The sequence below is a fragment of the Aythya marila genome, assembly GCF_965140915.1.
Source record: "Aythya marila genome assembly, chromosome: 5".
Lineage (NCBI taxonomy): Eukaryota > Metazoa > Chordata > Aves > Anseriformes > Anatidae > Aythya > Aythya marila.
The window spans coordinates 11247745-11262283 of NC_139046.1; the positions used below are offsets into that span (position 1 = coordinate 11247745).

The 14539-nt window shown below is 36.5% G+C and overlaps 1 protein-coding gene across 10 annotated transcripts in view; it reads right to left on the reverse strand.

Annotated features, from left to right (window-relative positions):
- The window catches only part of WDR20 (WD repeat domain 20), a 59915-nt gene that overhangs the window by 21960 nt on the left and 23416 nt on the right, over nt 1-14539 (reverse strand). For 4 of the 10 annotated variants that reach the window (XR_014317679.1, XR_014317680.1, XM_082762571.1 and 1 more), the window contains exons 2-3: nt 10260-10442; nt 5072-6349 (exon numbers count right to left, since the gene is read on the reverse strand). The exons of 1 other annotated variant lie outside the window; for it this stretch is intronic. Coding sequence is in view for 5 of the 9 variants with exons in the window: in XM_082762571.1 (XP_082618697.1) it covers nt 5072-6349; nt 10260-10442 (1461 nt within the window). In the remaining 4 variants the exon portion in view is untranslated. 5 more of the 10 variants (XR_014317681.1, XM_082762568.1, XR_014317682.1 and 2 more) reach the window with 5 other exon arrangements.

Sequence of the window (14539 nt, forward strand, 5' to 3'; positions counted from 1 at the left end):
ACATACCCTGCACCAGAGTCCACAGAGGAAAGAGCTCCTGTAGAGTCCTAGAAGGAAGAGAAAACACTCAGCCCCAGCTCGTATCTGATGGCTAGGCCGAGTGAATCTAGACACATACATGTCTGTGTTTTACTGAATCTGAGTTTAAACAAATTTGATTTTTTATAAATATTCTATTTCATATTACTCTAAGTCCTAGAAAAATATCAGAAGACATGACCTTATCAGCAAGATTTAAACATCAAAAATGTATGTATTATCTTGAGTTGAAGTGAAACATTTACTCAGAGCAGGTTACAGGATGCAATCAACTTCTTACTTCAAAATATGGCAAGTTAACAGTTTTCATTGTGGCCATTTGTTCAGCACAGTATGATAGCAAAAGACCACCTAAGGACTGCAAGATAAATTAAAACTCAATGTGGAAAAGGACTATTGAAAGTTATCTACATTTACAGTTCAATCACACATTTTTATTTAACATCAGTATACAGAGGACAACCCCAGCAAGTTATTTTGTAATGTCAAGTATTTAGTAAAGTTCTTCAGCTGTAACAGTGACAATAGAACAGCTAAAAATAAGCAGTATGAAACAAACATGATTTTCTTAAAATTATAAATATACCAACAATACTTCTTAAAGCTTAATTATTGCAACAGTTAAATTAACAATAGTTCATGTTAGAAAGGCTCTATGAAATTTATTCAAGTTGTCAAGAAATTAGATGGAAGTGTAAAAAGGAAATACATATGAATTTTACTTTTGATTTTCACTAAAGGTAGTCAATACAATTTTGTACAGTATCACCTAACATGTCAATCTTTAACAAACTCCAGTATACAGAATTCATAAAATGCAGAAAAAAATTGTTTAATTTTTACATGTAAATTGACAGTAAATTAACTGACACAAAATTTATTATCGTAACATAAGCAGGCCAGCATTTTAAATATTAATTTAGAAGCTTTATATTGTTAAAGGGGCAGACATATACAGTCATTCCAAGTACATAACCAAATTGTAAGAGGTGATAATTCAGAACATGGGTTTTCTAAAAAGTGTTTAGTAAAAGTCATGTTATTTCCTAATCCAGACATCCTCATCATAAAGCCTTTACAGGGTTATGATCTTTCCTGGCTTTACTGGAGCCACTAGTCACACCTCCTCACACACGCACACGCGCAAACACACATACCTTGCTATAAATATCACACCAGTGTACTAGGTTTAAATTCACCCTGATAATGCGGGTATGCTATGTGCAACTTTGCTATTATGCACATTACAGAAAGCTTCAAATTTCAGCATGGTAACCTGAAGTCATATAGCTGTGTTTCAGTTTTACTATAATCATCCCTGAAGTTTATACAGATACCGTATCACGTTGAAAGAAATCTATTTGATAGTACTTAAATACCAGCAATTGAACTTCAATTGTAATGATGAAATGCTCCTTTCCATTGAGGAAGAATTAGTATGTATAGCTGCTCATCTCACTCAAATATAGTACATGAATGTTTAAGTACTTTTACTAAAACAGAAATCATACTAAAACATGATACTGTACTACAATTGTAGTTAACTAGAAAATTCAAGGATGTTATAATTTAAGTCTAAATTTTCCTGTACAATAAGTCAAATAAATAAATTCCATGTGCATTTGTTTTACAAAATGGTAACATGTTTGTCTTGCTAGGTTATACACTGCCATTTCACCTGTTCATAGCTCTGTCCAATCTTACCTTGAGCTTTCTGACAAAGGAAGCAACTAATCAGCAGCTTTCATTTAGATAAAATGGAGTCACTGTACAAGATGAAAAATTAATCCCTAAATCAGACACAGTAATCATATAGATTGTTTCTCTGACCATTACGTTCAGAGAAAACCTACTTTGCATATGCAGGTACCACTTTTTTCTTTCAGTAGTGTTTCTGCTTCTGCAGTTCTTATAATTCAGTTTGAAGTAGCTATAAAGGTAACACATGAAATTTACCTTGGTTCCTTTAAGATGTTTTTCTCTTACATTTTAGGATTAATACAACATTTGTACAATCCTATTTACATTTTCTATTGGGGCTGGGCAAGAAGGGGAAAAGGAGACAGCTAATGGTCACCATGTTGATTAGGAAGTCCATGTTCTTGTTAAGGCAACCTACTTTTCTCACTACCCTGAACCTTCTATCTTACAAACAGGCTAACAAAATGAGAATAATAATAATAATAAAAAAAAGGTATTCTAAGCCTCATTCAACTTGGTTCTTACTGAATTTTTCCATTCACTTGGCCTCACTCTGATCAGGAGTTAGTACAACAGTTCTGGAAGTGCAATGTAAAGATAGCATATCCAGTGAGGAAGCTCAAGGTATGATTATGTATACGCTCCAAGTAATAATTGGTAAAGTTTGTAAACAAACTGGCAGGACACTCTGTAAGCACAGTACAGCCTATCAACTGTCATAAGGATCTCGGCTGAAGAGACATTTCTGAATTTTTTTCCACTAAGGACAGCACCAGTCCAACCAGAAAAATTCAGAGACCTTGTCATGCACTGTCCAATTATCCGGCATGTCTTTTGATGGCTATTAAAAATGAGGGAAAAGTAGCACTGGCTCAAAGGAAATTACTTTAAACACTGCAAATCTGCTTCAGTTTTCCATCCAATTCTTTCTTTAGGCTGGCAGTGCCGTGAATTTAATGAAGGCCTTTTGAGGCAGTGATGGAAGAAGCAGCAAGATTTAGAGGCTTTCACTCTAGAGTTGGCAGACAAAAAAGTGACGGAGTTTTAAGATCACTTGGGGACCCAACATTTCAAAAGGAAGACTAGAAATAGCAGCTTTAAACCCTAGAGCAATGGGATGGCCTAGGATATAACAGTTGGCAAAACGGAAATGAATGGTATATAACCCAGTAAGAAAGACATTACCATGAGTGTTTTATACTTTGACAATTCTCATTAAATAAAGTTAAGTGCTTTCCTATAAACAAAAAGAATGCTCATAACGTCCTTCTGGCACAAATATTTTCCTATCAAACCCCTGTAAACATGCCATCAAAATTTAGTTTTTACCAGCAGAGTGAGCTCACTAGAAATGCAAGTGATATCAGAAAAACAAATTCATTTGAAAATTTCTAAGTAAATACTTCCTAAACAATATGGCATTTACATCAGTGTGCAATATATTAATTTTGAAAGTGATAACTTTAGCATGAAAGTTACTTACCTGTCATTAAAGTTTTCCATATTGGCCAATACATAAATCCTGATTTTTGGTACTGCATACTTTATCTCTGAAATATTTGAAATGTCATATTCCAAATCAAAGTCAATACACCAAAAAAAGTGTTTAAGTTATAACCAGTCTAACCAAACCCACCTCAGCCACTGAAAATAAATTTAACAGTGTTGCATTTAGTAGTACACAGAGGAGTTTTAAAGCAAAAAAGAAAATATAGGTCACAATAGAAATCTGAGGCACTGCTGTACATGTATAAAGTTAATTCTTAAGACTTATGAATTGCACTGAGTCACGGATAACTGCTTTAGTATTTTCATTGAGGACAAACATTAAGTAGTTAAGTTTGGGTTGTTTTTTCTTTTTTTTTTTTTTTTTTTTTTTTTTTTTTTAATTAATGCTGGAGCTGTAGTCCTTAGGCAAAAACTATGTTTTTTTTCCTAGGTATTACCTTCTACCCTTCTCCCCAGAAAAGGGTTTACATTTTTTTTTAGCTTTAGATTCAACCTTTAAAAAACATCAAAATGAAGAGTAGATGTAGCTCTGAGTAAGTAAGTTGTGTCAAGTTTGAGAACATCTCAAAGAAACTTACATTATACAAACTTTTAAGAAAAAAAATCTTGACTTTTACTTAGTTTTATAGCAATGAAGATGTGGTGTTTAACTATTTACAGTACCTCCACTTCAAAAGTGAGATTTATGAACCAAATATTTAAAACGTAACAAACGTCAGATGTTCATTTATGCTGCCTACTGTGGCAATACTCAGATATTACCAGATTTATTTTTTTTTTCTTGAAATGATAATCTACATGCCACAAAAACTTGAAAAGTTTTCACAAAAATAATGGTATTTTTTGGTGGACCAAATCCGGTAATGTTTTCATAGCTGTATTCCTTTAAAACATTGCAGGCAAACAAAGCTATTGTAGCACAAAGTACTTTTTAACAAAATATTCACCACTTTTAGCTTCATTCAAAATTTAGCTTGCTATACATTGAACAGAAGAAAAGTTTCATCTGTGTTTAAGTGCATTAACAACAGAAGTTAAAACTAATATTTTAATGAAGGTTCAACTGATAGAACAGGTGCTATCAAAAAGCACAAGCTTGTCAATGACCAAATTTGACTAACAAAAGTGACAGTGACATAAAACTGAAGCTGCTCAGAGAAAGCTTGCACAATTTTCCCTAGTTTGACAAAGAATACATAAGTCAAGACCCAGCTAAAATTAGAGTTCCTTGATAGTACTGATTCACAACTTCAAGAGCATAAACTACAGTCAGTAAAGGGCTCACAAATCTGCTCATAAAATGGCTGACACTTTAATAAGAAGTGGTTTTACATTAATGGCAGACCACCACAGAAAAGTATGGAGGAATAAAACACTTTGGTTTAAATTTTTCAGAGGCTCACATTTCTCGTTAGACTTAGAAGCAGCAGCTTTTATAAGCTACTTTTATTGGGAGTGCAGTATTTTGTAGAAAACATTTGAAAGATTATAATTATTTTAGTGATTGACATGTTTTTACTTCCATTTTTACATAAATAGCTTTCACCATATTGTGGTTATGCTTAAGTATAAGAACACTGATCAATAGTTTAGATGCACAGTATTTATTTCTTCTGCTGGAAGGCAACTATACTTAATTGTATCCAAGACACTTCAAATCATTCAGAAATATGGCATGCAGTATCCAAAAGTATGGCTCTGAGGATTTTTTTTTTTACATTAAGCATAAAGAAATTTTATATTCAACATTCATTTATATCTCAAGAAAACTACCTATTCAGAGTTCTAGTTCTTTGATGCAGCATTAAGGATTAAAACTTACCACTTTACCAGGCCTTGCCCATGTGCAAATAAATCCCTCCTGACAAGCAGTGACTATACAGTCTTCAAGAAAAATTAACACAGTCAGTCTTTCATGTGCTATCTTTTTACAGATAAGAGGCTCTAACAAGGGAACATCTTCCATTCTGGGACAGAGAGGTGTTCCCAAAGTTTTAGCTGGGTCCGTTTTGGTTTTAGTAACTAGGTTCAGTTTGTCACTGCTCTTGCTAGATATATGTCCCATGCTATGGTTTCTCTTGTGATCTTTTTCATGGTGTCTTTCCTTCCGATCATGTAGCGATAAGGTTGCAAATTTACTAACACCAGAAGCAATGGCACCATCCATGACACTGCTTTTACTGCCAGCATTTGAGACTGCAGAATGTGGAAGGCTGTTTGACCGTGGAAGAGGAGGGGGTACAGAGTTTCCAGGTGTTGTGATACTGTTTCCATTACTTCCTGGGTTAGTTCCACCACTTCCAGCGGGTGGACTTGTGGCATTCATGACATTTGTATGTGTCCTTGCTCTTGAGAGAGGTTGGTGGGGGAAGAGGATATCTTCTGTAAGATCCCATAAACAGAGCTGCGTGTCCTGGCCTACCGAACCAAATCTATACGTAACACTTACTGGACGACTGTCTGTAGAGTTCCTTTTGGATAGCCTAGATTGCGTACTATTTGCTCGATCTCTGCCAAAATGAAGGTCTTGGAAATCCTCATCACTGCCGCTAAATTCCATCGGGTCACTCTCTTCTACGCTAGTGGTATACGGATCGAATGCAACAACACTGACCCACGATTTATGTCCATGGCCTCTCGCTATTACTCGACAGTCCACAAAAGACCAAACTGTTACCAAGTCATCCTCTCCACCTGTCACTATGTATTTCCCGTCAGGACTCCAACACACACACAGCAGTCCTCCAAAGTAGCTTTTCATTGTACCATGCAATTCCACCGAATCAAAGTTAAACACACGAAGAAAACCATCCTGGCTCACACAGGCCAAGAACTTCCCATCTGGGGAAAAGGCAAATTCATTCAGGGCACCCTCACCTACTGTCCATTTAAGCAGAGGGTTTCTTGTGGATTTACTCTTGCAAGTGTGAACTGCAAAACTTTCTCCTTGTTTAAGTAGCTGGTAGTGCGGGGCTGTGGTACCACAAGTGTGCTCCACGTTATATAAGTACATATTGCCACTGGAATGAGCTACTAGGAAAAGGCTTTCCGAACCTGGTACCCATTTTACACAGGTTACTCTGGACTTGTCTATTAGTCTCTGTGAAAAACAAAGAAGATACACATCAGAAAGTCTGAAAATTAAAGTTTTAATGATTAACTGTAAATCTGAGCTTTTGGGGGAGAAGGGGAACAAAGCTTAAGCAAAGTGAATTCAACTTTCTGGAAAGGAGCTATGTTACTATTCGCAAACACTCATAATCTCATAAGGTATTTAACAGGAAATTATATTCAGAGAAAGTGCTATCAAAGGTCATTATGGTCCAGTCACATTATGAAGAACATACTTTGATCAAGCTGATCTGTTGCTATGAATCTCAACGCAATGCTCTTAAGTTTACATTCTGCTGAGGACGTTAAAGTATGAAAAAAATAATCAAGGAACACAAACTGAACTAAAGGGAAAAAAGGCTGTTACTCATCTGTGTGACAAGTTATAAATCAGCAACAGTTACATTTAAACTGGTTTTATCTGAAATGGCTATAAAAATCAGCATCCGAAGGAAAAAGAGACATCTTAGGAGCCTTTACCAGCTCACTGATTCAGGCAGCAAACGTTATGCTGTGCCCCTGTTAACATGTGGTTGGACAGTTAATAGCTAAATACATGTAAATCAGCAAATTTGGAAGGCACCACATCCTCTTCACCTTGGAAACCCCACCCTGCAATTACTTTTCATTCATTACTCTCAGTTACCATCTGATTAAGAAGTTTCCTTTAAATAAAAACAATTTAATGGAGTCCATCATTACCAAACAATGAACACACTTTAAACAAACATCCCTAGTTAAAATGTCTTCAGTACTGTAAAAACTGAGAAGTAGAGATAAAGTCCATGAACTCAAGGGGTCAACTGTTCTTCTGGTGGATTTCTAAATCTACCAACTCAGCCATGGCATCACTCAACTGCAACTTAAGAGACAAAAAATTCTTTAAATGCAAATTCAAGATTTGTATTTGGCACAGATTGATTACAGGCTGAAAGTAGAGCTGGGCTATACAAAATGCAAGAATGCAAATACAGCGAGCCTCAGGAAATACCAGAACAAGTTACAGAAGCACATAGAAAAAGCAAAGAAAAAATGCTTTGCTATGCTGTTTTTCACAAAGAAAAAAAATAGCTGATGGATAACACTGACTCTTACCCATTCTGGGCCTGTAACTATCAAAAGCAGCACCTGGTCATTACTCTTGAACGTATTTTTGCTACTGTGAAATTCAGTATAAGGACCAGGAAACCTCTCTTGTGTAACTTCTTATTTTCAATTTGAGAGTGAACTTTTCCTCTAACAAGGTAGCTTTACAAATAGCATCTTAGCTTCTGTTGTGGCATTTTAAATAATTTGTCACATGTTCATTAATATGTATCATTCATATCTGGTAAAAATGATACCAGAAACGTTAGTCAGAAAGTTACTTCATACATACCAAGAGAAAAATATAGAGAAGGTCAGACTACCTTTCTTGCTAGAGGCAATGTTCTTGTTACGAAGCCATCACTAATACAGCACAAAGTGAGATTTCTTGCTCTACTGTACCAGAGCAGCTCAACCTGACAAACAACATATTCACAGAAGCAGTAACTCAGCTTTTATACTGCCTTTCAAGTCCCTATTCTCTTCTACATCAACAGAGTTTTAAAAAGTAACAAGTTAAAATGCAATAGCCTTAATTTAGTCAAGCTTCGACACAACCTGTGTCATAAGATGAAGCCATTTCACGTATCACATACAATTAAGTGCTATCCTTATTGCTTTATCACAGGTGATAATCAAAACACACCTTTGGGCTACCTAAATCACTAAATTACTAACAGGACAAGTGGTGAACCCTACCATCTCTATTATTCTAGCACCAGTGCTAAATCTGTCAAAAGATGTAAACACTTACTTAGCCCACCTTTTGCTTATGAAAGTATGTCTATTCTCAAATACTTTCTAAAAATCTAAATATATCCAAAAAACATTTTCTTGAAGCAAATGTACCAACTCATACATCGATAATTACTAATGTTTCTCTTAAATGGGCTTCAGATACAAGCTAATATTTCTAAACATGCCCAGAGTCAATTTCACTATTGTAACTGACAGGCCAAAACCACAGCAGTTTCAGAATTGGTTATAACTGCAGATAAGATCTGTGTAGGAAACAGGGATTTTGTCTTTTAACTTTACCCTACATGTGGGTAAGTTCTGGTAACACCACACAAAGCCATATGCTAGCTTTGTATAAAAGAGCTCATCTCATTTCAATTCCACCAAACCGGAAGAAGATGCATCTCCATCGTAATGAGGCAATACTGGTGGCAAGAGAGGAAAGAGTATTTTTCAATGTCAAGTCGCCTCAGTGCTTCCATCACTTGTGGAATACCACAAGAACTGTTCTGCCTGCAATGCAGCTTTATGCTGTAGAAGCTAGACAGTAAACATCATGACACGTAAATAGGCATCGGACCTTTGCGTGAAGTATTTTAGCACAAGTTTTTCTCAAGGCAACTACAGGTCAGCTACCAGAGTGGGAACTGCTCTGCAATAGGAAGTTCTAGCTATTCATAGCTTCCTGCTGCCATTTTTAATACTTATGCTACTACCATACAAGATTAAATCTTGTTTACATGAGTAACTTGTCACATCTGGATTAGCACTCCCAGTGGTGCACCAATGCCAAAGTTTGGTTTTCTGGGAAGTTTTTTTAATGGATGATGCTAGAAGGAAAATTTTAACTACATATACAGGGGTTTCTACCAAAAAGAGTATTCCATGCAGCATTAGGAGGCTCTCCAGCACTGTTTCCCATTCAACACAAGCAGGGAGACAGAACAGGTGGGAAAAGGCTGGTAACAAAGAAGAACGCCCCTCTTCTGATCTGGTTGTAGCTACTTTTAGAAAGCTGAGGAGGAGTCAGTTCTAATTATAAAACATCCCCATTGAGAACAATACTTCAATCTTCTTTGCACAAAGACAGAGCAAGAAAACACATGTCCCTGAGGTGGGAAAGATATGCTTGCTTAGTCTGAAAGCTGAGCAAGGCTTAACTTCATCTGCAAAGCTCTTGTCCAGATTTCAAGTCTTAAAAAAAAAAAAAAAAAAAAACACAAAAAAACCCTGCAGAGCTCTCTTACCTTATGATTTACCTGCAGTATTAAAACACAAAAAGCAGCAAAAACAAACAAACAAAAAAAACAAGCCAAATACCTCTAGCTTATCCTCTGCAGAAAATGCTGTCCAAGTTTTATCAGTTACCAGATCTCTTCCACTGTTAATATCCAAACACTTACCTTTCTAAGAATACCAGTATTACCAGATAACCAGAGCCAGTGGTTTTGTAACTTGGCATGAGTCCCCCTCATAGTACTCCCTCTATTTTTTACCTATTGCTTAAAGAGAGAATTCTTTTTCAGGAGTATCACATGGTCGATACTTTGTGAGCCTTTAGCTTTTCTCATGCAGCATTCAGCTTGAGATCCTAGTCTTCCCTGAAAAAGCCTTTAGGAATCCTTGATACAGACTGTTTCTGCTGTAACATCCTGACCATAAAAAAAATGATATTTTTACTTTAGTTATTTAATATTTTGACCGTAATATAATAAATAGGGGCTCAAATATTTTCTTCCCTGTTTGGAACCAGAAGCCTCCAAAACAATTGACTGCAGAGAACATGCAGCAGCATTTTGATTTGTAGATGTTTTTTCTATCTGTTAACTGTCGTTAGTTCTAGTTGCAGTACTACCCAAAGTAAGAAGTCCTATTTTTTTCTTTTGCCTTTAACCCCAAAAGCTTCCTTATGAATAAAATTTTTGTGTAAGTATTCTAAACCAATGAAGGAGCTGAAAACAAAAGGTAGTGACTGAACGATGAGCTGTATAGGCAAACAAAGCCATCTACGGAACTTTGAGGATTTTTAGTACCAGAAATACATTGCATGCAACAATGTTAAGATTTCTACTTACTTCCTCATTAAATAATTTGCTAGTTTCTTTTTTAATAGGGTCTATAAGTTGGACCTGGCCTGCTGAGAAGCCCACTAGAAGAGAAACACTTTCTGCTGTGGCTGTTAAGTGATTGAAGTCATGGCATGTAGGTTGTGTTCCTTTGTATATCCTTTTGTCTATTGGTTTACTCAAGTCCGCAGCCTGCAAAAAGAGCAAACAGAATTTAAAAAGTTTATCACAATGTATACACATACAAGTTTAGCTTGCAAAAGAGCTTACACTAAGCAACGATTTATGCAGTCACAAAACCATACTTAAAAATACAGCTCTGTATTTATTGAAGACCTCAAATATGTCTTCAACAGGTTTAGCTTTTAATATAACATCACACTTCCACATTTTCCAGTTTTGTTAAATGCTACACCTTTGCAACTACATCACGTGACAAATCAGTGACAACTGTTCAGTAACACAAAGGTTCCAGTAAGTTCTCAAGATCAACCTGTTTCCTGGATTCTCCTGCCAGAAGCAGCATCCCATCACATTGACAAGACATCTTCCATTTCCCTAGCAGCAGTTTTCTCAAAATGAAGTACAACTAGTTTTGGCAGTGGACTAAAAATAGCGTATCTTGGTCCTTGTACTGTAAACGCATCATTTTATAACAGGCAAAAATGTGATACCATTATCAATATTAAAAAATGATCAACTAGATCCAGAGAGATTTCTAGGAACACTGACTCAGAATGTTGATATTATGCTTATAAAATATTTTTAAGGCGATTAGGTTACAAAATAATTGTGCTTCTGACATTGATTTATTAAACATGAAAATACTTTGCACCATCTATAATCAAGGATGACTTCTGTGGATCAATATATCACCTGAATTTACTGAACAATCCAAATACAGCTTAGACAAAGTAAGTGCTAGCAAAACAGAAGAACTTTTATATAAACAAATGAAGATCTGGCACTTAAGTGTCAGAAGAATCAAAAAAACAGAAAAGCAATTTAAAATGCTCTCTCAGTTGTGTAACCCATGTTTATCCCCGTATCACTTCTGAACAGACACCCTAATCTGTCATCATCCAGAGATTATAACCCACACATTTAACATGCGTGATCATACATCAGGTTCAACCTTTCTTTTTAACTCCCTATTTACTAGGTTCGGAGTCTGTAATTAGAAAGCTGCAGTTACTCAATAATATTACAGACTCAAGATGCAGCTGTGATTTGGGACTTGGATTCTAGTTTTGATATCTACTTTTACAGTATTTTTAGTCAAGGGAAATCAGGGCAGCAATATAGGAAATAAAGCTTGTTTGAGGAAGTGGACAAGCTCCATATAAAAGAAAATTGCTCCAGTGTATTAAACCTGAGTACAACATTTGAAGAGCAGCAAATCCATAGCATGCATGGAGCTGTACTGTGGGAAACCAGACCTGCCTGTAAGTAGAGCAAAACCGTGACTAGCTACACAGTGATTCACATCAGGTGAGCCATTTCCAAGGCAAATTTAACTACGGGATACACGTGATAAGCATATGTATATGCAGCAGTATTGAAGTTACACTTTGCTTTGCAGCATATATTATAAACCAGTTTAGTCAGGTGTATGGCCTTCTGGTTGAAGGCTCCGAAAGGAGACAATGTATTCCAACCTCTAAAGTCAGCATATTAAAAAAGTTATTCTCCAGAGCCCAGAGAACCATTATAAGCTAAAAAAGAATATTAGTAATACCTCTTCAAGGAGAACTTAAATAGAATACTAGCTCTACTGGGATCATAGGATAAGGTGCATGTCTGCCAAGGGGCATCCACAGACACATGTAAATCTGTAACTTGAAGCTGGAATGACCAAACCCTAGAGGCCATGTGGTTGGATCCCTTATATCGTGCAAGATTCCCTTGTCCTAAAATAATACAATATATGTGGTATCAAGAGGTAACTCCCTAAATGGAGAAAAATGTTTCCAATGGAAGACTGTTCTACAGCAACTATAGATGCATCCCTCCATACCTCAAAGAAACGCTCTCTCGTCTCACAAGGTATGGCCCCTGGACAAGAGTTTCAGCAGAACCAAGTGCCTCAGAAAGGAGATCCCTTTCAAAATAAACAGAGCTCAGCCTGAATCACGTTGAGGGATCAGAGAATGGTTGGCTCGTTCAGCAGTGGAAAACATGAGCATTCCCAGGGCTGTCATCTTTTGAATCCCTACTATACTTTTAAGTGGCACAGAAGGTCGAGAGGTAGCTATTTTCAGATTGAAATTACACTTTGCTCTTTTGTCTGGTCAAGATGGTTTTTTTTTAGTTTTGTTTCAACATTCACTACATTTTTGGTAGTCCGAAAAACTTGCTGTGGCTGAAGTCTTCTGAAATTGTGTGATAACAGATCTAGCAAGACATGAAATTCTGATAAATGAAATCTAGGCACAAGACTTCACTGTGCTTGTTCTAGCTGCTCTCGGGGAACCAGATGGCATGGACAATCTGTCTGAACTTCAATGGAGTATAAGTAAATTAATTCAATTACCAGAATTACCAGAAGCTAGGCTTTCTACTGAGAGGGATGCTCTGCCTTTTATTTACATGCAGCTAGTGTTTTCAGTTGTGATTACGATACAGTTGTCTCATGGAGATAAGTCAGGCACAAAAACACTTTTTTGGTCTTGTTCTCACTTCACTGAAAGACAGGATAGAATCAATGATCATAAGAACCAAAAGCCATTTTCTCTATTTCTGCACATTTGAAAGTTGCTATTGGATTTTTGATAAGAACAAGAAAAGCCCTTACTCATAAAATTCAATAGGGCCTGTGACTCAGCATTTCATTAGCATACCATTAAGGCCATTTGCTGTAGCTGTACTGTGAAGGATCTGATTCTCAGAAAAGAGATTTTTCCATGAGATCTTAGGATCTGACACTATTTACTCAACAAGGCGATATGAACTGCCACTTTCAGAAAAATGCTGATGTACTTGGGAAGGGAACTGAAAGATGCTGGGATTAAGTGTTACTGAATACGGCAGCTACAAGCACGGGGTAAGGCACCCTTGGCTATGCCTGAGCTGCTAGCAAGTTATTTGCATGTTTTTGGTCCCAGTTCTTTTCAATTTTTCTTCTGAAAAAATACTTAACAGTATTCCAGCCTGTCCACTTTGAGGAACATATTCCATGATGGATGATTCACAATGACAGCACCACTCTGTAATTAGAACTTATGTTTAGTCTTGACTGAAACAGGTTGGAGCACCTAATGCAAGGTTAAGAATCAATCCTCCCTTTGAATGAAATCACTGTGCAAGCCATCAAAGCGCATCTTCACTAATCAAGCCTCTGTAATAGCACTTGGGCCAACCAATACCTGCACTGGAAGCCTCTCCTTTTCAACATGCACTGGTATTTCAAGTACTCCTTGAGCAAAAGAACAAGGACTAATGGGTATCAGGCAACAAGAGCAAGACGAATTTCACTCAACAGTTGTCTGAAGTCAGTGATGCAGCTGAACAAAATTGGCATACCTGGGGCACCAACAGTTTGAGTCCTGTCCTTGAACAGATTCGAAGTCCCTAAAATCTTAGGCTTACAAGCAGAAGAAAAATTGACTAACACAGCCATTCAGTTCTTTGTGAGGAATTTCTTGTCTAGAAATAAAACATGAATCACATAGCAGTTCTGGGGACTTTCCAGTCCCATTTAGTTAACTCACATCATGCGATTTTAGCCATGTTACCCTCACTCCGCTGGGGAGGGAAAAGGAAGGGGAAAAAATAAATATATAATAAAAGTGTGTGCATACATGTACATAATTTGCCCATTCACCCTGAATCAAGATTTCAGTAGGAAGGTGGTCAAGTGGAATATCTTAACCACAGCTTTAGATACCTAAATAATAGGAACAGAAAGAAAAAAAAAAAAAAAATCAGTTACCTCAACCTGAAGCAAATACTGAAAATTTCATATTCCAACATTTGAAATGTCTTATTAGGATGGGCATCAACAACCTTGGTTCCTTATCCTTATGTAATTCTAAGGTCAAAGACAGATTCATTTCTGTCCAAGATTTATTCTTTTGATGTACTATTGATCTAAGACTCAGCTTTCATACTACAATTTCACAAATAGTGAATCACATTATTTCAACTCAGCATTTAATCATGCTCCTTGACAGACGTGAGTTCTTCCTCTTTTTCTTTTCCTAACTTACATCTGCAGCTTTCTGCAAATTTTAGTTATTGAAATCTATAATAGATGCTACATTTCCTGCCAAGCTAAACAAACATCTCCC